The sequence below is a fragment of the Pezoporus occidentalis genome, unplaced genomic scaffold (genome assembly GCF_034315485.1).
Source record: "Pezoporus occidentalis ecotype Australia unplaced genomic scaffold, CSIRO_AGI_Poc_V1 ctg70, whole genome shotgun sequence".
Classification (NCBI taxonomy): domain Eukaryota; kingdom Metazoa; phylum Chordata; class Aves; order Psittaciformes; family Psittacidae; genus Pezoporus; species Pezoporus occidentalis.
The window spans coordinates 3,349,230-3,373,296 of NW_026916053.1; the positions used below are offsets into that span (position 1 = coordinate 3,349,230).

Consider the following 24,067-nt stretch of genomic DNA (forward strand, 5'->3'; position numbering starts at 1 on the left):
TAACTTGAAGCTACTCACAGCTGAACACAGTTACAAAAGATCTGATAGTCACTATATATGAAAAATACACTTCGAGCCCTTCTTAAAGAGGAAGGGGCTCCAGTAAAGTTTGATGCAATTCCAATGAATCCAAATTAGCTTCAGACAAAACACAGCTGAAAAGGAAAGATTCAGCTTTGGTTTTGGCTACAACCAACATTTAATACAAGGAACAGGAATTTACATTACTGTACATATTAGAGAGCAAGTCCCTTGCCTCAGTACGAGGTCTAGTATTTCATTTAGGAGTCCAACATAAATGACACGTTTCTCAGTTGTAATAGCCAAGCATCAGTTTTGTTCCTTGCAAACGGCCGCAGTTGTTTGTATAATAATATTGCTTTAGAAAATCAACCCAAGAGCCAGTATCACAGAATGTTCCAAACAACAATTCATTCCCAACCTGGATATTTAAAGTAAATGAAGGAATAGGCAATGGTCAGAGAAGTTACTTAACCTCTGAGTAAGCATTAGAGCACTGCTGGGCTGTTCAGATGTGCAACAAATGCCAGTTCTATGAGGACCATCACAGTGACCAATGCTGGAAGAACGGAGTAAAAAGGTAGCATTTAAATATTGAGCATGCTTTGTTTCGTTGGCTTCATTTGGCAGCAGTAGCTCTACTGACTCATGTGTTCAGAACATGTAAGACCATATATAATACAGTCATACTAAAAAGGTGCTTATTTCAGACCGTGGAACGCTGAAACAAAAACTGGAAATGAAACATTTGACAGCAAAACTGCTCTTAGTCAAGCACTCATCTTGCACTAAAGGGTGAATTTGGATGGCAATGGCTTTGCTGCAGCAACCTTGTTCAACATGTGGTAGGTACTTCATTAGAGATTTTCAACCTTTTAAATCAAATGACTATTAATACCTTAAGAATATACAACTAAATTGGAACAAAGTAATTTCAGTCTTACTACTAGAGATCTGTAGTATAGTAGAGAATAGATGCCCTGTGTATCATTAGTGCAGATATACTAGAATTGTCTTCCTTCTATGCAAGGCCAATGCAGGTAAAGAATAAATGGCTACACGGATTCAGGATTCCCCACTAAATAAAATAACCAACTTAAAAAGCACTGGTACCAGACCAGCCAGTTTTAGGCACATCATTAAAAAAATAAAGTATGCATTTCATTAACGTAAAAATGCAAGAAGATTCTTAGAAACCTCTGAATTTTATGGTGCACTGGAATGGAAGTGATGCTTCCTTTAGTTTCAAGGAATATAATAAAGGCTTTAAAAATAAACAAAAAGAAACTATACCATAGTATTCTTCATAGGGAAGAACAGTTTTAGTAAAACCAAAAGGATAAATAAGGAATAATAAGCAGCCATGACAGCTGACTGGTGAATATCTGTGCTTTAAATGTCCAAAAGAAAATTAAAGTTCATTAACTCTTCTCGTACCATCCCCCAGACCTGCCATACGTGGCCACAATGCACACCTCAACAGTTCAGTGACACACACTGCAAGCTCCAAAAGTGGCTATAGCCAGGGCAGGATGCACGCAGGCGTGTGGAAGGGCTGGTGGCAAGTCCACCAGCAGTGTTCAGTGATGCCATCCCCAGCGCCACTGGCTGTCAGCTGAAAGTAGCTTTGGTTAAGACTGTTGTGTGAGCCGTCTGTAATGAGGTAAAACTTGGTTTTCAGGAAGATAGAGCGCCAGTTCCAAAGCTACGAGGACAGTGAATTCAAAACCAATGAGATCTCTTCTGTTGAATCTGAATCTCTCTTCTAGTTTCTATGATAGGAATAAAAAAAGAAGAGGAGGGGGAGAAAGAATCAGTTAATCCACAAGACACCAACATACTGTTTAATTATTAGCATGAAACAGGAGTCAGAGACGCCTGGCCTCAGCTGTACCTACAGGACCAGAAAGTGTTGCCAGGGATCAGACAAGTAAACCAGCTTATCAGCTCAGCTGTGACACCCACACAACAGTCACAATTGCTTGAGTAAGTGCAAAAATAACCTCACTGTAGGATCACCAGGACTTTAGACTGCACCAGTTAGGTAATTTTAACGAATCACAGAAATTCATCAAGGATGAGCCCTAATGAGACATAAAACTGACTGAAAGAGCTGGTCTTAAATTAAAAGCAAGCATGCACTGCTGGAAATCTTGGCTTTGATCTTTGTCTTGTTCTATGAACTAGAGAGGAGGTTCTGACAACACCTGAAGCAAGCCCCGAAGTACTTACATCTATAAGGTGTTTAACTTCATGTTTCCTGAGATCGCTGCTGATCTTTGCTGCAAGCAGAACGCAAGCACCAGCACACAGTTTGCGGTTCTGTTTGTTGAGTTTGCCTTGGAGGACGAGCTTCTCAAAGTAAACATAAGCCATGGAGACAGTAACTGGCTCCAGATTGCAATCTTCACTCAGGTTCCGCATCTCCCTCTTTAAACTGGGAAGAGGAAAAGAAACACCCTCTCAAACACGGCAGCTTATATGAAATGCTCTGGAAACACTGCAGCTGGGGAACAGAAGAGCACATGGGCAAATCTCCTGTTTGTATAACCACGATGAGGATAATCTTAGACTGGAGAAGTCCAGCTGGCAGAAAGCTGGAGCTGATGCACAAACATTTAACATAGCTGACTGTGGAAGAACAGTTCCTCATATGCTCGCAAACACTGGGGACTTAGCTGCTTCACCGACAGGCAGGCTATTGCTGCACGATTCCCTCTGGGCTCCCAAACTGGTTTGTGATTCATATCATATGCCTGAACAACCCTCACTTACAAAATACCACATCAAAGTCGTGCAGATCACAGCAGCTGCTGCAGAGAGACCTGTCTACTACACACCTTGTGGAAGAATCAGGTCTGAGGGGGAAGGCAGACTGGTTTACACACTTTCCACAACAGCTAGCCCTGTGCTTCAGCATTAAGGCTGACTTCATGGTGGATGCTACCTCTCCTGGCTGCCATTCATGTTACTCCTGCAAGAAGATCTCTGTGCAGACACACTACTCAGCTACAAAGAGGAGCACGCAGAACACTAGCAGAACACAGAATCTGCCTGAGCAAGCCTTGGAGCAGAGTTACACATAGCCCTGGTGATTCAGCAGAGCTGTGTTTAAGCTGGCTATTTCAGAGGCCCTGGCTGCATTAAGTGATGTGTAATACCAGCAAGATTACTTCTCTCTAAAGGCACAATACTGCATCTCATTGATGAGTGGCCAGATGCATTTCCTGGAAGATGAGGAATTGAGTGGCATAATCCTGCCTTCACAAAATGCTTTTCTTTACCAAGACTCCCAAACCTAACACTCTTCATCCTAGAATCTTGTTAGAGTCCATCATCAGCCAACTGGTAATTGAAAGGTGAAAATAGCTGGAGGGTCCAGAAAGACAATCCAGTTAGAGTGGGGCTGCACTACAGCCACACAATCAGGTTACAAGGATTTGTTTCAAGGCTAACACTTCACTGTTAATTGGCTATTAGTGTTGTCACACCACAGTTGGTGGAATAAAACCCTTTTAGGTGGAACTATGAAAACCAACTGTTACCCTTTCACAGCATCCTTAACATTCCTGTAAGGAGCTGTCATCCTACAGTCAGCTCAACTATCAACAAGAGATTGGTGTTTAATCATATATACTATTAATAGATCTAGTATTTGCTCCATGCAACTGGAAGATAAAGCAACCTTGCACAGCGTAGATGTTCTCATTATTCAGTGCTCATTTCTTACCTCCTAATTTTGCTCAGTGTCAGCTTGATATGAGGAAACTTCTCTCTGAAGGTTTCATTCATATCCTTTTTAAGGTCCGAGGGTTTCACATATTCAATGACTGTAGTCTGAAACACACGAGGCAAAATTTACCATTTCTCTTGTGAGCAGTACTCACAGCCAAACAAGTCTTCCAAAGACGCTAAACACAAAGGCAAGCCTGAGTTTTGTTATTCACAGTTTAACATCTCTGTAATGTTGAATCTCAGCTATAAAGTTTTACAAAGAACTAGCAAGCAAATGGTTACAGGAAGCAAATAACACCATGGAGATTCATGTCAGGTTGGTCCTCAATAAACTGAGTGTACAGACCCAAATATTTGTATTTTTCCCAATCAATTCTCAAAAAGTCAGGACTTTTTCTTCCCAGAGGAAGTTTCCTTCCTCAGAGAAGTTCTTTACAGGAGGATATTCCAGGCACTCACTCCTCTGTTCAGGTATGCCAGTCACTCACCATGTAAGAGGCAAAGATGAGAACACGTTTGTGTTTTCCACAGGGCCATTGAGGATCATCCAGGATATTTGGATCATACTCTGCGGCTTCCCCAGCTTCACTTCCTGAGAGAATGAGGAAAGCACAAGGTACAGAGCTTTAAATTCCCTCTTTCCTCTTTAAAAAGTTTTCAAACAGCAAACTTGAGTGTTGGCAGGTCCCTGTCCCTTACCAAGGTACAGTACAGGCACTCTGCATGCTTGCATTTCAGAAATACACCAGTTGGGTACTGGAATGACTAAAACCCACAAAGCTCTTTCTCCCGCATGTGCCTGATGCATAATTTTTGACTTAGTGGAAACTAAGCTTGTCATCTACAAATACACACAGAAAACAACTGCTCAAGACTGAACTGCTTTGCCTATACGCTGATCTAACAGACAGAGGAGCTGTCAGGTTTGCTTTTTTACATGAGAGAAGAGATTCTGGTCACAAACTGTTTGGCTGTGCTAGAAGGCAAGGAGGACCACCTCTACACCAGATGTTTCTTGCTGAGTAATGTAGAAGTTCACACTTCCAAGGAAAAGCTTTGTGCGCCTTGAACTGCATAAACAGAACTTGGCCAGATGGGCAGAGGAATGTGTGCAGGTCTCAGTCCTAAGGCTCAGCATTTATACTTCATTAACATGCCTTCTTTACTAGGCTGTGCTAAACGAGTCTTCATCCAGCACCAGCACATCCTTCCCCATAATGCACTTTACTCCTTGCAATTGTTTCAGACAAATACATTCCTTTTCAGCTTTTCTGCCATGTGCAGAGTGATGACAAAGCTGGTGACTGGTCCTTACCAAGGTCTGTTCCTGCTGGTATTGCTTTTGCTGTCACAGGTTTGTATCTCGATCCAGGAAGACTCCGAGAAGCACCAGCTCGACACGAGGGAACAGCACCGTGGCCGTCGGCTTTGCGAACCACGAGGGCATTGGTTGGATACAGGAATTTTGCATAGGACACAACCTTAAAGAGGAGAGTTGTGGTAGTTAGAGGAGGAAGTTTACTGCAAAGCTTATTTCCAGAGACCTAGGATTTACAGACTCCAGGAACTCTGAGTTGGAATTTCATAGAATAGAGAATTTGGGGATTAGAACGTATGCTACTAGAACATAGTATTTGGGAGTGGAGATCTTGAAATTGTGGGACTGGAAGAAAGGGAAAGGTTGGATGAGGAACATCTTGCTTCCACACTGCCAGTATGGAAGTGTTGTAGGAAATCTGGTGGGCTAGGAAGCAAAAAGGGAGGATCGTATCAGTACAATTCTGGCAGTATATAAACTAAAGGGTTTTTATTTTGCCCATATTTCTATCAAAACATCACTCATGTTGCCCAAAATACCAGAATCCAATCAGTTCTCCAGAAGCAGAGGCAGAAGTGATCACAGGCTTCAACAGCCTCTTCAGAAGCAGCATTATCACAAGCCAAATATTTCAAACTAAGGATCTAAGCAAACTTCTGCTGCTCTGAAGTCACAGCTCTCACTTTAGGGATGGCAAAGCACTACACAGACTGAGCGATTTGCCCCTGCATGAAACGACACCAGGGTGACAGCAGCCAGTTCACCCACCCACTGTGCTCTGCCCTGGTCAATGGTTTGGGCACTGGCATTACAAATCAAGAGTCAAGATGATAAGAACGTGTTTCCTTACCTTGCCATCAGCACCCAGCTCTACTCCTTCCAGTCCAAGCACCATCTCCGTGGAGACTGAAACTCCCCCAGAAGGATGTCGCTGCTTCTGTCCTTCCATTCTTAGATCACTAAATGCAGATAAGAACATGTGCCATTACAACACGCACAAGTCCACATTCCTGCCTGGTAAACACCAGGTCTGTTCACTACCTACAGCCAAATCCAACACTCAGTTCTCTATGTGGGAACAGGGCAATCCCTCAATCCCACCACCTCCAAGAAAACAGTCATTTTTAATGACTCTCTTCAAAACATTAAGGCATTCAGGTTCAAAAACCAAATTTCATCTCATTTTAACTCAAATCATACCAATACACCTATCAAAAGTAAACTTTTTTCCCCAATATTACATTTCTGCATAAGACCATGCCATTCCCAACACCCAAATTCTCACTTAACAGCAAGCATGATTTATACTACTAGATTTCCAGCTTTCAGAAAGGCAATTTTCCAGCCACTGTGCACACAAGCTCAAACTAAGAATGAAGCAGAACTCTGCTTCAGTGATGGCACATCCAGTTTTGTCACCTATATTCCAATGCCAAAAAGCAGCTTTCAGTTGAAGAACTGCATTGCCAACTTACAAGCAGAATGACACAGGGCTCAGAACTGCTCTAAACCAGCTCCAGTGACCTCCCTGCTTTCCTATTAAGTGAGAAAATATTTTCCCATCAACTATTTTTGTGGCAAGAGCATTTGCATACAATGCAATTCCCACCACTAAACATCTGCTTCCTTCGTGCGTAAGTTATGCACAGGACAGGAGTGACAATACAATTGTTCTGCCAGAAGTGGGTTTGAATAAAATGAGTATTTTCTATGGTGTATTTGTGGACCACAGACCTTCACAGAATCAATTCAGACTGCACAAGGGACTGAGCAAGGTTGCAGGGATGTACAGTTACCAGCTTTGGTTTCTCATAAGTGATCATATTGACAGCTCTATGTAGTACAAACACCAAAAGCAGTTTCAGTTTAAACTGTTTCTGGTTTTCTTAGACTGCAAGTAGTGACATTCATGGCTTAGAGCTGAAGAATGGAAGAGCATCCCTAACTTATTTAGATGTAACTCCAGAACAAAACCATGGAAGTTTCCAGTAAAGGCAGCAGCATCCTTCCCTGATGCTCCATATGTTTTTTAGTTGATTGAACTAAAGGCAGTTGATTTCTGACCCCTTTAGATGTCCAGCAACAAATCACATCATCTGTTCAAAGTGGCTTTCGGGGATTTCATAGGACTGGAGTGCTTGAAATCGTGAATGGACACCTGAAGGCAAGTCTCCCTTTCCCACTATTTTCCTCTTGGAGTTTGAATGAACCCTTTGACAATGTCTGATTTTACTGCTCTGATAGCAAGCTTTTGTCCTTATACATAAATAGTAGGATAAATAAGTTCACCTGTTTCAAAACAGGAGCCCTACACCAACCATACTCATATAAAGATCTTTTGCAACCCACAAACCAGCCATTTCACCCAGCAGTTAAAGACAACTCACCTGATCCGTAAACTCTCCCCGTAAGGTAGGATAGAAAAAGCCACACACAGTGTTCGCTTAGCACAGATTAACACTATCCTGTAAGCAGATGGGGAAAAAATAATCAGGATATGAATTAAGATGCATGAAAAGCAGCTTTTTATGGGACATGAGTAGAAGACTCTTCTGGTATCACTCTGCAAGTTACAGACACTGCTATGGATTTGATGCGTTCAGAAAGCAGCACAAGAGCAGAGGTTTCATTCTGAGAGTGCTTAGATGCAAGCACTTAATGCCTGTAAGTGCTTAGAACCAAGCTCTACATGAGAATCCAGTGTTCAGTAACTGTCATCACCTTGGAGCTCCTCACAGGAGATCCTTGTCTTTAAATATACATATCTATATTTATGTATTTTTTTATGAGCCTTATGAAAAGATGTAGATAATATTTTACATTTAGATGAAGCCTCACACCTCTATTAATAAATGCAAATGCAGCCTCAACCTTTCTCTTCTGCCCAGCAACTGAGCCAAGAATTTGGCTAAACCAAGCCATTCTCCTTGAATCCTCCTTAGCATTCACCTTTGTGTGCTAGAGATAAGGAGGGTGTTAGAAGAGAATGATTTAACCTGCTCAAAGTAGGATGGCAGAACCATTATAATATTGCTGCAGAGGTGGGTAGATATGAGCACCTACTGCCTTTAACAGGAGATATAAAACTAACCAGGACATCACCTTATTGCCACTGATATTAAACGGCTAACTGCACTGAACTAGGGTCCACTGAGCACATCCTATTTCACCCAAGAACAGGAGGCACCTTGCCCTCCAGAAGTTACCTGCTGTTCTTGGTGTCATACTGCCTCATGTTCTTGATGAAGTGCATCTTCTTCAAATTTTTGTGTCTTGGAGACCCAGAAATAGGCTTGTTCCTGCAATTACAAACAAAAACCCAAGAGCTGGTCAGGGCTCTGACGAAGAAGTCATGCCGGTTGTATGATCAGATGGCAGCACGTGCATGCAGGACCTCAGATATTGGCGTGGAAGAGGGTGGAGGGAGGAGAGGACTGCATGCAACGAGTTGAGATTAATGCTGCTTTTGAAACAAGTACCTTCGTACACTGGCATATTCCACTATGTCTTCTAAAAAGTCTAGAGAGCAGCGCTGGGAGATAAAACGCCTTCTGTAAAATGTACAACACCACGAAGAGTGAACAGTATTAGTTCATGGCCTCGGAGTTTATGAACTGCAACAGATCTATGAGCTCTTAGGACGCACGGCAGGTTCTTTGGGCTCTTTTTGTTGTTGGAAGAGGGCTTAACTACGAGTTTGAAGCTCCTAAAAAGGCCAAGAACTTGTCTCCCCCTCCAGGACCCTGGAAGTACATTCATACCAGCTTCATTATCGACAGCACTACCTTCCACACATAACACCACCTACCTAGAAATCAAACACCTGAAACGCTTCCAAATCCTCATTTAAATAATCTTACAAAATATACCACAAAAAGCTCCTTCCCATCAATGCAAAGGAGTAAGTCATTTTATATCAATCTACAGGCAGATGCAGGTCTATCTGTAAGACAACTGAATCCGTGTGTACTCTCTGTTCAGAGCACAGCTCTCTCCAGCTGCAGGAGTCAGCAGACAGAGTCTACGGCTGTAGCTCAATAAAATTGACAGATCTCTCCAGAAAACAATAGAGAGGGTTATTAGGGGAAGCAAAGAGTATTCAGTACTCATCTGAAATCCCAGAATGGAAGACAGGAGGAGAATAATAGTAGGAATCATGGGAGTTAGTGTGACAGTAATAAGATATTACAGTTAAGCAAAAAAAAAATAGACTTTGCCAAAGTAAGATACACGACTATTGTCAAAGTCATTCTTTGTTGGGAGAGAGATTTACAAACGAATTGTGAAACTACAACTGCAATTTCCAGAGGAACAATGCACTCACATTCATCTACCCCCAGCAAAACACTGACACTACAGCTATCAGATTCCATATTTTCTGCTTTTGTTCGAGCATACTGTGCTACAGCTTTAGCACAAGCCACGTGCATTCAAGTTCAAGGTTTTTGTCCAAAGAGACATAACAACTCAGCTAATAGACACTACTGCCATGGAAGTCAATGCAGAAGCAGCATATAAGACAAAAACTGTATGAATCTGGCTTGACAAGACCTACTTTTGGAATTAAAAAATCCAACTTTAAACTGTATCGGAACTCTGGCACCACCCAGACAGACCAAAACCAGGCTCTCATGCCTGGAAGTTAACATCCAGGACCAAAGCAAAAGCATGGTACTTTGGATGGGAGCAAGGAGCAGGGGGAAGAAGGTCAAGAAAAATGGGATTTATGAATTGTGAGCAGCTATGGGAGGGTTTTTACACAGCAAAGCCATTTGTAGCTTCAGCCAATTCAAGCTGAAGATCAAAGAAACCTACTTGGGATTAAGTCTGGTCTTGAAGCCCAGCGCTTCATTTTAAGCAGTCAGACAACGTGCTATTCCTGGTGACTCCGCCTCTCCAGCCTGAGCTGGGTAAGAAACCAAACCACACTGGTTTGTTGCTACAGAAGAGATAAACCAGAGTTCTGGACATGAACAAAATCCATCTGCTTTTTCTTGAGCATGGTGGCCAGAAATCCAGCACTTCAGAAGAGATGGTGTTGTGGTGTTCTTCCTTATACATTGACATAAACATTACTTAAAACTGCTTGTCTGCAGGCAAGAAGTTATTCCTGTGGTTGTACATACCAGTGACAGAATCATAGAATAGTTCGGGTTGGAAAGGACCTTGAGATCATTCAGTTCCAAAGCCCCTGCCATGGGCAGGGACACCTCACACTAAACCATCTCACCCAAGGCTCTGTCCAACTTGGCCTTGAACACTGCCAGGGATGGAGCATTCACAACTTCCTTGGGCAACCCATTCCAGTGCCTCACCACGCTTACAGTAAAGAACTTCTTCCTTATATCCAATCTAAACTTCCCCTGTTTAAGTTTTAACCCGTTACCCCTTGTCCTGTCACTACAGTCCCTAATGAAGAGTCCCTCCCCGGCATCCCTATAGCTCCCCTTCAGATACTGGAAGGCTGCTATGAGGTCTCCACACAGCCTTCTCTTCTCCAGGCTGAACAGCCCCAACTTTCTCAGCCTGTCTTCATAAGGGAGGTGCTCCAGTCCCCTGAGCATCCTGATTATCTGGAGGTTCTGCAAAGAAACACTTCCATTTGAGTATTCCTGAAACCAGGTTAGCTCCTCATTCCCCACTGCAACTTTGTGAGGAACAATTCCCCCTTTTCTCTGTGTTCTCAAGTATATAAAGAGAATTAATACCAAATTAATGAACATTTTTCTTCTTCCCAAAGTCTGCTTATGGTGTTATTAAAATAACTACTGCCCTTTCTCTGTGAATTTATAATGATTTCTACTCCCATATAAAACCTGTATTTTTGCCCCTAGAAGGAAACACGTATGAGATTCCCAGCAGCACTGTTCAGTTATTCTTAAAAGAAAATGAGAACACAAACAGGTTGGAATTAAATGATCTTTAAGGTCCCTTCCAACCTAAAGTATTCCACAATTCAATGGTTCTAAGAAAAACTAGTGTCCCTTTCTGTGAACACAGGAGAGGTAAATCCTCCCACAGGGCTACCACATTCAGCATTGCTATAGACTGCCTCCTACATATGCACAGCTATTCAGGTCCTACTGAAGAACATTCCTGGCACAGCTTCAGTGCCCTTCACCAGCACTTCAGCTTTAAAATCATTGCTATTTTTTGCTTTTCAATGAGAATTGCACAAGAACATTTAATGCTTTCACACACACACGGTTCTCCAGTCTACTTTGGCACCTGACATGCAATAAAAACACCCTCCATGCAATGCGGAGGCCAATGTCAAACCTCCTGGCAGGAACGAAGCTGGTAACATCCAGAGCCTTCCTCCTCCCCTGGATGCAGACAGAAAGACGCCGTGTGTGGTGAGCAAAGGGAACACACAGCTAATGCCAATGACAATAGGCACTGGTACAAAGAAAGCACGTAGTTCTGTGAAAGGATCCTGCTGTGAGTGGATGGATTGAGAGTGCCATGGCCAGACCCTCACTGGAAACTCTGCAGTGTCATAGAACCACAGCCTGGTTTGTGTTGGAAGGGACCTTAAAGCTCATCCAGTTCCAATCCCCTGCCACGGGCAGGGGCACCTTCCACTAGAGCAGCTTGCTCCAAGCCCAGTTCAGCCTGGCCTTGAACAGTGTCAACGCAATACCTCCATGGTGGAGCCCCATCCCGAGCATTACACCTTCCAAACACCACCTCCTTTTCTCATTAACAGACACAAGAGCGACAAACACCTGAACCTGCTGCTCCAAGAACTGATCTGTAAGTAAAACCCTGCTGCAGTGAAGGGAGGATCCTGCCCCTGCACTCAAAACCACAATGACTCATCCCCACTCTGCCAACAGGAAACTTCAGTTTTAGCTATGCTTGTAAATATCTTCAGTCCTCAAGCGAAGCTGTCACCTTGGAGGAATCCCAGATGAGCAAGACACTCACCCTCAGATCTTAAAGCAGGGTGCACATAAAGAGGTCTCATTAATCCAGTTAAGAGTACCTGAAACAGTTTCTATGCTCAAGCCAATGTTTTACAGCAACGCAGCCCCTTCACTGCAGTCAGACTTGCTAGATTCCTCAATATCATTAGTGGAAAGAACTTCTTTATTAAATAGTGCAGTACTTGGAGCATGCTGCAGAATTTAACACTTTTTGAGCATTCTGCACCAATTTGTATATATTTGCTTTAGTTTGAGTGCTCTTCTCACACAGCCAATCCAAGCTTCAACAACAGCCTGCACAAGATCACTTCAGTAGCTGCTAGCTTTGATGAGAAAACCATTGAGTGACATATCGTGTGCTAAGCAGCTTCACTTAGGATAACACTTCTTGCTTTTGGCCCGATTCACTGGAATTCAAAGGATTTTAAGTAGTTTACACAGAATGGTTGTTGCCAAATGCAACTAAACGCTAAAACTGAATACCAATGCCTCTATGTACACTGCAAGTTACCTTACGGACACCTTTACTGACATGCTACCTGACAATTAGAAATCAAAGTATCTGATATTAAAAAGCTTATGACTTCTGTGGAGCAGGCTGTCATTTCAACAATATCCTAAAGAACTTTCTATTTGAAGCCTGAACCTGAAAATAGCCTGTTGGAAGTACCAGCTATTTCCTTGACAAGCTAGAGAGACATTGCTTATTGGTACATCCTTGGCCAGGAGGTCACTTTTGGGTGCTTCCTCCCCACTACTTTGGGAGCCAACACAACAGGAACCTCCCAGAACTTCAACATTCAACCCAGTACCCGTGTTTACACAGCCAGCACCTCTGAGGGGACCCACCAAGAAAGAAAACACACGCAGCCCATGCTCCGAGATAAGGGGCTACTGAGCAGAGGAATTATGGATTACGCCATGGCTTCTTATCAACATGTGCACACATGGTCCCACAAGCCAACACCGTGCCAACCCCCCGATGAGCTAAATATGCACTTAACAAAAAGCCCACAAAAAATCTTGTGTTCAGATAAAACCCCAACAAATTAACTCATGATGCATTTTGACTCCCAAACTGAGAAGCAGCAGCCAACCCTTATGTTTATCCTGATGGATTTCCCACAGAGAAAACCCAACTTCTGAGTACTTCCAGCTTTGGTGTTGTCCTCCTCTGGTCCTGCCAGAGTCCCACTGAGCACTGGCAGAGAACCTCAGTGCAGAGGGCAAACAACAACAGACAAGCAGCATGCTGGATCCCCAGCCCTGAGGTTGACAGAGCTCTTAAGTATTGCCAGCAAAGAGAACACAGCTCAGAGCGATCTATGTATAGCTCTGGTAATCCCTCCATGTTCCGTCTTAGCAATTGAAAGGAAAAAGCTGGTTAAGTCACAGCTCCAGCTTGAAGAACAGTCACCTTGCCAATGGCTCACCACGAGTATTTTCCCCCTTCCTATCCATGGGCTGGGCTACCTGCAGACACCCAAGAGGAAAAAGGTACAGTTTCAGGATGCTGCTGCAGTTGGAAGTGTCCGAGTTGGCAGTTCTTTAGCAGATATTACAGTAGAATGCAAGAGAGACACCAACCCTGTGCTATCAGACTTGGCTTCAGGTACAGGCAGATGTCTTCCATGCCAGCTCCTGGGTCACCATGTCCTCTAAGGGATGGTGAGGTAGCCCTGGGGGCACTCACACTCCTGCTCAGCACTCCCAAGCTCTGATTCCAGGTTTGGAAACAAATAACCATCACAAAACACTTTTTAACTCCTAATATTGGCCTTTACTGTGGCTGTGATCTTCCTTAAGCCCCTGTGTGCTGCTGCTATTTGGCCATTTTGAAGCTCCTCTCTGTTTTGCCCTCTTGGTTCCAGCATTTCTGCCATAGCTGGTTTTGCTCCTTCCTGAAGGGTTAAATCAGAAGCTTCTAGAATCATACTGGGATTCTCCTCCCATCCTAGTTAACCCCCGACTCTCACATGGACAAGTTTGCACTCAGCCAACTGCATAGCCAGACTTCAATGGGCATTCAGCTATTTCCAGCAACACAGCATCTTCTGCCATGACTTCTTATCCTCATCACTTCCAGGACTGCCAAGCCCTGTGACATGGATGTTCTAAAGGCAGTAACATGACTTGAGACCTCCTCCAGCCAAAGAGGCCTGCAGGGTCGACTGGCTTAGGATGAAGTCGCATCCATCACCCTTCTGCTGTGGGAAGGATGCTAGCCTGCATGCATCCACACTGCATGCACCCATGCAGACACACACCCTGAGGCACAAGGCTAAAATTAGCAGCAAGGCTCATATCTCTGTTCCTCTTTAGCCATGCATGCTGCTGACAGATGGGGGCATGGGGGAGGTCAAGGATTTTTAATTAGCATGTAAAATCAGGGGCTCATAGAATTTGGTTTCCGATTTCCCACTTGAAAGAGTTTTATTTTAATACGGATGTCCCTTTGTAAGGTCCTTTACAGGCCTCAGTGTAATCACAGCCATCACGGGACTGAGTTATTAATATAACAAGGGCAAAAACTCATGTATTGGTTTTTGGAAGCATTAGCTTAGTAACAACTGTCAACGGTAATGTGCACAAGGAACCCAGCTCCAAAATCCTGTTTGCAATAGGAAGAGATTACCTGTCACATTTGTTTTGCCAAGACATTATTTTCAAGATTAAGCTGTATCATTTTCCTTCCTTCCAGGTGAGCCAACAGCCAGACATGAACCCTGCTTTGCTTTGACGAGCTAAAATACTGCCATCAAGGGATTAAGGAAACCAGTTCCAGCTTTTAAGCTTACTTTGCATCTGCCATCACTTATGCAGCCCAGGAGGCACACACTATTCTCAGGTTTGTGCCTCAGAGCATACGAGTGTGAGCATCCCTGTTCTAACAGTGCCCCGTGCCTTACCGCCCTCAGTGCTTACAGTAATGAGTTTCCTGCTCTAAAGCAGATTGAGTACAGCTCACCAGGAGCAACAAGTTCTCAGTAATTAAAGCCCAAAGCAGGCAGAGACCACATTTATTCTGAATCACCAAACCCACATACTCAGCGAGACAAATTACTCTAACAAAGAACCTACACCATGAAGTGCCCAGCACTGAGCAAGCCATTTTCATGGCTAGATGGTTTCAAGCTCTGATGTTCAATGAGAGGCAAAGACACCCCGCATAACCAACAGTAAGCACACAGCTAAGTGCTCCTTCTTTACAAAGGCAGCTACTCACTGCTTTATGGCACCACAAACGTGCTGTTTGGATCACAGGTCACCATCCCAGGAGCTCATCCTGACATTTGTTTAAGTGTCTGACTGCCAGAGAATAAATACAAGTCTCACAGCAGGGCTGGTTTAACTTATTCCTCTGCTAATCTTCACTTTAAAGAGTAAAGCCAGATGAGCTGCATGAGCATGGAAAAGTGCTTTTATGCTTCAGAGCAGGGTCCTCTGTAAGACCTCAGAATGAGGGAGGAGGCCCAATTCCTTCACCTTTGTGTTCTTATTTGAGGTTTGTCTGCAAACCTGAATGGGTACCAGGAGCTTTCCCGCTGGTCCCAAGCAGCCAGGAGAAGATCCTGCACTCCTCAGGCACCAGTAAAGCCACGTGCAAGGAGAAGAGTGTGTCATGCAGCCTACAGGACAGGCGAGGAGCAGCACACATGAAGCATAATCTGAATAAAGGTGGAGGCAGAGTAAGTGGGAAGCTCACTAAGCCTGGAGATGTTTAAATACTAACAAGGAAAGAAATTAGATACTGTTCACAGCAGCTGCTGTGATTCACAACCACACATGATTAAGACCTAATGCCACTAGGAAACGAGCTTTGTATTCATTGCCTTTCATAAATCACATTGTTTTGGTGCTCAGAGTGTTTAGACAATCCAAGGATAAAATAATGCCTTCCAGTAAGTATTATGAAAGCCATCTGTTGCAACAGAACCTCCAAACCAGATGTAAGGTTTGCTCTGCCTAGAGCCCACATCTAAAACCCACTCCTAAGATCCCTGCTGCTTCTCACAAAGCAAACCACATGTGCTGGCCAGGACACAACCACTGTTCCTCAGTCTTTACCTGTTTCTGGAGGTGTTTCTAGCTCACAAGCCTGGTCCCTCTACGCTTTGTGCTCTGCTCACCAAGCACTGAACTGCTGACCTTTTAGGCAAGTGAAATGCAAAGTGTGTCCCTGATAACACTGTGGGCATTATGCTAGAAATACTCATGCAGTTCTCTGAGAGATGATGCTGTCACTTCATCATGTGCCTTGTTAAAACAAAAGCCATTGGCACAATAAACCCAAGTTAAAAAAATAGAAGAAAAAGAAAGAAGCTTTTAAGTGGGAAGACGACAATTCAAAACAGACTGGAGGAAGCCCAGTCAAAGGAAGTTTAGAGAGGTCTCACGGTGTTTTTATGGGCACTTGGTTCTTCCCACTGCAACATCAGTCCCTCCAACCCACAATCAAGATGTTGTAGCCTCACCAGGGCAAAATGTTATGCTTAAGTTGCAGTGACCACAGCAGAGCAAGTGCAAATCTGCCCATGGTGAAGAGCAGCAGCTTTAACCAGCAGCAGTTCAGACTGTGCTGTGGCTGGCTAGCAAACGACACAGGCACCCAGCTCCATCTGCAGCGTAAGAGGAGGTTGGGTACCACAACCCTGCGCAAGAGCTGATGCAGGACGAGCATCCCCTGGGGAAGGTGCTGCACAGGGTCAGGGTGTTCTGAATGCCCAGGGATCACAGCCTCAGGCAGGGGGCAACAGAAATGGATGAGCTTGAGGGTCCCTTCCAACCTAAACCATTCTAATTCTATGAATGTCTTGTGAATCCAAGAGCCACCTTGTGAATCACTTCACTTGTTGCACTTATGGGACCAATTAAAGGTTCTTCATTTAACAGCTTTTCCAGAGAATGAGCTGTAACAACTTACTGTAAGTTATACACACAGCTGCTATAAACCAAAGGTTAGGTGTTTAAAACTCCGCACTTGAAGAGCCAGCATGACAGAGTGGCTGTAGCTGAGTACCCTCCATCTGCAGTCACCTGCTTTATCAACAATACCTCGTGCTCATTACAGCATCCAAGTTTCATTATGCTCGTGTGCACGTCAGGTCCTGCATTTTTAAACTCAATCTGCAGAGCTGGAAGACTTTGGAACAATCTTCAAAAGAAGGCTCAAAAAGCATCTTCAGCTCAGCCTGACAGGCTCACAGCCCTAACCGGCTGATAGGAGGAATACAGGACAGATGAAGTTAAGTCTTCAAGATTTAATATAACTAACATACATAGTGTAGGAAACTAGAAATTGAGACTTTGTTAGAATCACTTCCCCTCTTTCCAATTTTCTCCCCCTCTCTTCTAAAGAGAACACTCCATACCCACCCAGAGCAGAAAAGCTCATCTGTAGCTCAGAACTACTCTTTAAAATGGAAAGCAAAGATCCTTCCCCCCTGACTCATCCCAGCTCACAGTAAATTGCCAAAAAACTGAGAACCACTGCTAGTAACCATAGCCCCAGTGAAGAAGCTTCACTCACAGCACTCTGGTCACTTGGCAAAGCGGATGCAAGTCAGGGCAGTCTGCATCTCTGCAGCTTTCAAGGAGGGCTCTGGGGCTAAGTCATGGTAAGGAGCACTGATAACCTAACCCATCCTTTTCACTGATACCATAGTGCTCAGTGTACAGCTGCTGCTCAACATGAGCTCTGAGTGCTCAGCCCGAGGAGGCATGTGTTCACCAGCTGAGATCAGAGCAGGAAGGCAAGGGGCAGAGATAACTGTTCTAGATTGTGAATCAAAGAAATGATGTTTTAAGCGAGTACACTGAGATCCTGCAGACTTCAGTCAAGAGTTACATTGGAAAATAATAGTCCAATAAAGCTGGTGTTATTTGTCCTAACTCGAAGGAAGCTTGTAAAGTAAATCTTACAAGTAAAACATTAGGAAACAGCCACAAATGCTGTGCTGCTACAAAAGGTTTGGTTTGGGCAGTGCATTCAAGTCCACAGCCAAGGAGCACCAGGATAAGGAAGTTCCAGTCATAACAATCCTACAGGCCCAATTCCTCCCCTTCTTACATTTAATTTGGCAGCATTTCCTCTCTCAGCTGATGGCTCATTGCCTTGAAGCAAGGCAACATTATCCCAAACACCCTTATTGCAGAGGAACCATGAGCTGGGCAGCAAGGGAAAGGTGCGAACTGCGCTTCCAGAGCATCCGCTTTCCCACAGCATCCCAAAACTCACTGCCACAGCTCTAATCCATCCACAGGTAAAATTAGCTGCAAGTACATTTAATGCTGTACAGACAACTCCTGCCTCAAGATCAAAGTTACTTTAAAAAGCCTCTCTGGATTCTTTTAAGTGAAGAGGTTGCATTACCTTGGTGTTAACTCTGGGATTGTTTGACTCAGACCCACTTGCAGAGATGCACAGGATACAAGGACATGGATTTTCTGATCTCCAAGCTCCAGCTTACTTCTGAGTAATAGACCTGCCTGGGAATGCCAGATAATAAGTACCACAGGCAGCTCTAAACTATAAGCAGTTAATATTAAACACATACAATTCATCTGCAGTTGCAAATACAAGAGAAAGCTGCAGCCTTATCATTTAAATAAAGTTCAGGTTTAGGTTATGTCCATTTTCAGCCCCAAGCAGCACACCCCAGTCTGCTCTGAAAGGTCAAAGCCTGCCAGCCCAACAGATCCTGCTGCTTCCTGAAAGCACCGTGTGTGCTCAGGTTATTCCAAATAAGGCTTGAAATGAAAACTCAGACTTTGAAACATTCCATTTCCTCCTTCTCAACAAAGTCTGTTTATTAGCAGAGGGGGGTATTGTTACAATATTTATATCTCTTGAAGTGACCCCAGCAGCTAAACTGACAGTAGCACAAAACAACACCATGACCATCATAAGCATAAAAGCCTGACCAAGCATTTCTGCTCTTCCAGCCAAGGAACCAATGGGATCACACCTATGTCAGCAATCCCAGCACCCAATTAACACTCAAAAGCAGAGTTGGTCCAAAGCCTTGCTGTTATCAACTCCTGTTTAAACTCGTACCCTTAAAATGACCTAAATTAGCTCACTCATTTCTGACTTATCAGCAATCCTGAGCATTCCGTCAGCTCCCTGACCAAGGACACTGAAGCATCAGTTGTAGATCATTCAGCCTCTGTATTTGTTCTTAAGCCCAGCAAAACGCAGTGAATAGATGACAAACCCAGCTGCTTCACATGATGCTATACTGTACCCTCAGCAGCACAACAAGCATTGACATAAGGGCTGTGGTTCCCATTCCTCATGCTTTCATAACCTGGCTATTTTCAGGGCTCTGTTATCTGTGTTTCCACAGAAAGCTCAGACCCAGCTGCAGAAATTCATTAAAGAGCTGTGAATGCAGATCTGTTCGCTGTTTGCTGCCTCCCTCCACTGCTCCTTGGGAGGCTGCTTCTGTGAAACAACAAAAGAACAGAGCAAGATGGAAAAGGAGAAGGGAGGAGGGATGGGGAGCAGATTAAGCAGGCTGGTATAACTGTTGTAATTGAAGATCCTGCAAACAGAAGATTCCTCAGGAAAATGAGAGTGGAAGGTTCAAGTCATTAAGCTGATAATGCTCAGACAGCAGCACAATGAAACCAAGCATCCAGGTTGAACGGTGCCTCCGGGGGTGTGCACTGCTGAAGTTTCCATCCTCAAGGACCTGACAGCTACTGAGCAACAATGAGAAACTCCATGTGCCATCAGCTGAACAGGTCACTTATTCCTTGGGCTGTGCTTTTCACAAGGGCCTGTACAAGGGAATGGCTTTAACCTGCCAGAGGGCAGATTGAGATGAGCTCTTAGGCAGAAGCTCTTCCCTGTGAGGGTGCTGAGGCGCTGGCACAGGGTGCCCAGAGAAGCTGTGGCTGCCCCATCCCTGGCAGTGTTCAAGGCCAGGTTGGACACAAGGGCTTGGAGCAAGCTGCTCTAGCAGAAGGTGTCCCTGCCTGTGGCAGGGGTTGGAACTGGATAAGCTTTAAGGTCCTTTCATCCCAAACCAGTCTGGGATTCTATGATACTCTAGCTCCTGCCTGTTACTAATAAATCACCACCCACTCTAGCAGAGGTGCCATCACAACCTGCCCTGAGCTACGCTGACTGGTCCCATCAACTTCTCATGACTTCTCAAGTCAAACAAGGTCAAGTTTTGTGATAAATCTCTGCCCAATAAAACCATCAGGTTTAGATAAAACAATCCCCATGGATTGGGGCAAACCCCAGCAAGATGAGATCCCCAGGAAGTGGTCATTGAACATGGATGGAGGGAATTTGGAGACCCTTCAGCCTGTGCTCCTGGCGTGTTTAAGGGAGGCTCCACAGAGGGCAACTCAAAGCAGCTTTGGCAGTGACTAAAAAAGGACTCTGCGGAGAGCAGCTGCCTTAAGTGGGCACCAAAGATTAGATGTCCAGAGTCACAGCACAGATCCCACCTCCCCCTTCCCTCTGCTGACTTCATACGCTTGTATATTTACATGATCCCACAGTTCACCCATACAGAGCAGCAACATTAGCAAAACAACACCCAGATTCCCATGTCCTAGGAAAAGTAAACCCATTTTGTGATGGCTTGCTGATTTCTGAATCCTATTTTGCAACCACAGAAGGGGAAGCAGCATAACCATCACTGTCCTGCAGGAAAGCTGGTCCCTGAATCACTCCTCATGTATTTGCAGCAAGAGATGCTGCTGTTCCATGGGGATGAAGGGATGCTCTGTCAGAGCAAACCACAGAGCCATCCAGCAACAAAACAAATGGTGATTACAGAGGGATGGTCCATCTCACCCGCTCCAGTGTGACTGGGAGGAGATACGTTGGATCCAACACATTCCCACAGGCAGCATAAAACCATCCTCTTGGCCAAAGACGTGTATCACTATGTAAAGATGTGGACCTTCTTAAACCTGAGGGTTTCAGCTGCGTTCTCCACTCACTGTTTTCCTCTTTAGAAGTACAAAAATAGATGAACTCTCACTCCAAATCACCCTTGTAAGTAGTACACAGGATGATTAATGCGATACAATACAGCCTTTCAGCCACCTCTCCCAAGCTGAAAAATCATGGTCTGTTTTGTCACTACGCAGACAGAAGCTCTTTCATTCCCTCAATTACCTCCTTGTGCTTCTCTCTACCTTCTAGTTCTGACTTATCATTCTTTTGAGGTGGGTTGATTAGAACAGCTGCAGCAGAACACAACACCTAAAATCAGGTGCCAAGGGAAGAGGCAGGAAGGACATCACATGAGAAGATCCCAGGAATATTTTCTTACTATGCTATTGACTTGGTGTGGGAAAGGACTGAATCACTTACATGAACTCCATCAGTCCAGAACTCAGCACGCACAGGCACACAGAGAGTCACACCCGCAGAGGTAACTGTGCTTGTAAAACTCGTAATGTAAAACTTGCCCTCAAGAGCTTTAACTACAGTAATAAAGCAATGAAATCACAGAGCACTGAGTGCTCTGGCTTTTGTGGAGCGCTGGGAAGGAGCTGTGCCACAGCAACACCTTCGCTTCGGGCTTTCCTGCTCAACAAGCGGTACCCAACTGCTTGTACTTAGTACCCATAGCGCAAACTATGAGTACCAAGCATCCATCTAGTAGCCTCAGCTTCAGTTTCTCCATGAAGTAAGGAAAGAAAGGTCTCTTCCATTACAAGAAAAGCAATGGGTGGTAAACGGCAGTTCAAGGAGGAAAAAAACGCAGGAGGGACAACAGGCAAAAGGATCTCCACACTGTACCAATGAACAGCTACTTCTCTTTAAGTTCACTTTAAGCTCCCAGTAGTTTCCTGGGGGTCCAGGACACTCCAGGGATGTACATTGAAAGGGATCACCACCAACTGCATTAGCAAAGCTCCCCAGGTTTAAAGCACAGACATCTCTGTTTCAGCTCGCTAACAAAGCTCTGAAGCAGCTCTGAAGACCATGGAGACTTAAAGCCTTTGATACTGCTTTGCCTATCTGCAGGCTCAGAGGGCCAGCTTACTTTACAAAGCTATTTATGCCAGAAACAGCCTGAAAGGAGTTCCTTCAGAGCTCAAATCCCCAGGATCTGAGCAGGAGCCCGCCTTCCAACTGCCTGGAAAACCAACACTCTCAGGCTGAGAGAAGCCCCTTGGAAATACACCGGTAATCCTGCACTAAAGGCCAGAACCTCCTCCCCTGAGGCTGACTCAAAGTTCCCAGCGCCCGGACATTTATTAATACACAGAGTTACTGCATAGAGAAGCAGCAGAGATGAGGACATCGGCAGCGGACACCCGAAGAGTCCTACCTAGCAATGACTCCATCGGCTTCAGCTGGAAGCAGAAAGATGCAGAACCAGAGCGAAGGGACAAGCAGGAGGCAGCGCTCGGGATACCGCAGGGCTGCAGCCAGAGACCCAGCGAGCGACTCCGCAACCCCCCCCTCCCCGAGCAGCCAGCCCCGGGGGCCGCTCACCCCCGGTACGGGTCAGGTGCCCCGCGGCGATAACGGGGCCAGCACCGCCTCCCAGGGCCGCCCGCTTCCCATGCTCCGCTCCTCACCCCCCGGAGCCGCCGACCGAGGGCCCTGGGAAACTCCAGCTCTTCCCATGGCCCTGGGTGGGGGGGGTCCCGCCGCTTCCCACGCCCCGCGGGTCAGTGCGGCCGCTCCCGGGGGGGGGGGGTTTGCTGCGGGCCGGCCCGGCGTGCCCCTGCCCCTCGCTCACCTCTGTCGCTGCGCCTCCAGCACGAAGCCTCCGCCCGCCGCGCTCTGCGTAGGGCTCAGCAGCCCCGTTGCGCCCGGCTTAGCGGCCGCCAGCATCCCCGGCGGGGCGGGCGGCACCGGCGGGCACAGCGGGCCGCCCAGCAGCAGCGGCGGCAGGAAGATGCCCCCGCGGGAGGGGTCCGCCTCCCCTTTGGCTCCAGCGGCGGCCAGCAGCGGGGGGACCCCGGGCAGCAGCAACGCGGGCGGCGGCGGGCAGGGGGGCGCCGGGGACTGCAGGCGCGGGGGGGCTCCGGCCGGTTCCGCCGCCGCCGCCTCCTCCCCTTCGGCCGAGCCGGCGGGCGGCGGCGGCGGCGGCTGCTCGGAGGGCGGGCAGGGCGGGCGGCCGTCCAGGGAGATGTTGTTGAGGAAGAAGAGCGCGGCCTGGCGCCGGCGGGAGTCGCCCCGCGGCCGCGGCTGCTGTCGGGGCGGGCGGGCGGGCGCGGAGCCGCACGCCGCGGCGGAGGCCATCCTCCGAATGAGCCGCGGCCGCCGGGCGGGGCGCCTGCCGGCGCAGCGCGGCAGCCAACTCGCACGCTCATTGGCTGCGGCGCGACCGAATGTAAATGAAACCGGCAGCCGCTCGGCTCTCATTGGCTCCGGGCCCCCCCCTCCCCATCACCGGCCGGTAGGGTTCCACCGGGTCCTAGCGCCGGAGCGCAACGGCTCCGGCTGCCCAGGCGGCTCGGTGGTGCCCCCGCCAGGCGGGCAGGGGCTGTCCCGGTGGAGGAGGTGGCTGCGGCCCCGAGCATCGCCTCGCCGGGGCTGCTCCCGGGGCTGTCAGGCAGGCAGCACCTTCATCCCTCGGGTGCTCCCCCCACCACAGCCACAAGCCCACTGCATCCGCTCCCAAGCACCCACCGCGTCCCTTTGGATGACTTATTTAAAGCTTCTACTCCCCCCCATCCCCTCACTAACCCCCCAGTGACTCTGGTTCCCAAGGTCTCCTGGCCTTCCTGCAGGCAGGGAGGATGCATCTGCTAAAGCCATCAGCAGCCGGCTGTACACATCAGACCTATAAAAAGCAGCTCAGCCTGGGACCCAGCTCACCAGCTTGCAGAGCTGGGGTAGATCCCATCCCACCATCCCTGAGAGTCTGGGTCCCCATGCACAGCCCTGAGACTCACCAGCAGCCCCAAAATCCATGCAGAGAATGAATCCCGATGCCTCTGAAGCTAAGCTGAGGCAGTGCTGATCACAGGACGTATATGGGCAAAGCAGACCCGGATCTGGGAGAGCATAAACTTGGTATTTATCTCCATAGAGTGACATCAAGGCATTTCTGCACAGCATGCTGCTTCC

At 46.4% G+C, this 24,067-nt stretch overlaps 1 protein-coding gene across 2 annotated transcripts; it reads right to left on the reverse strand.

Annotated features, from left to right (window-relative positions):
- Window positions 1-169: 169 nt before the first annotated feature.
- Window positions 170-23,259, reverse strand: CABLES2 (Cdk5 and Abl enzyme substrate 2). 2 transcript variants are annotated; one of them, XM_062642297.1, is made up of 10 exons: window positions 22,731-23,259; window positions 8,554-8,625; window positions 8,281-8,373; window positions 7,462-7,539; window positions 5,925-6,033; window positions 5,072-5,237; window positions 4,245-4,348; window positions 3,752-3,858; window positions 2,254-2,458; window positions 170-1,793 (listed from the first exon to the last, which is right to left on the reverse strand). In XM_062642297.1, the coding sequence occupies exons 1-10, from the start codon at window positions 23,234-23,236 to the stop codon at window positions 1,653-1,655; spliced, it is 1,581 nt and encodes a 526-aa protein (XP_062498281.1). In that variant the 5' UTR covers window positions 23,237-23,259; the 3' UTR covers window positions 170-1,652. The 2 variants fall into 2 exon arrangements, with proteins under 2 accessions (XP_062498281.1, XP_062498282.1); XM_062642298.1 differs by lacking the exon at window positions 8,554-8,625.
- Between the last annotated feature and the right edge of the window lie 808 nt (window positions 23,260-24,067).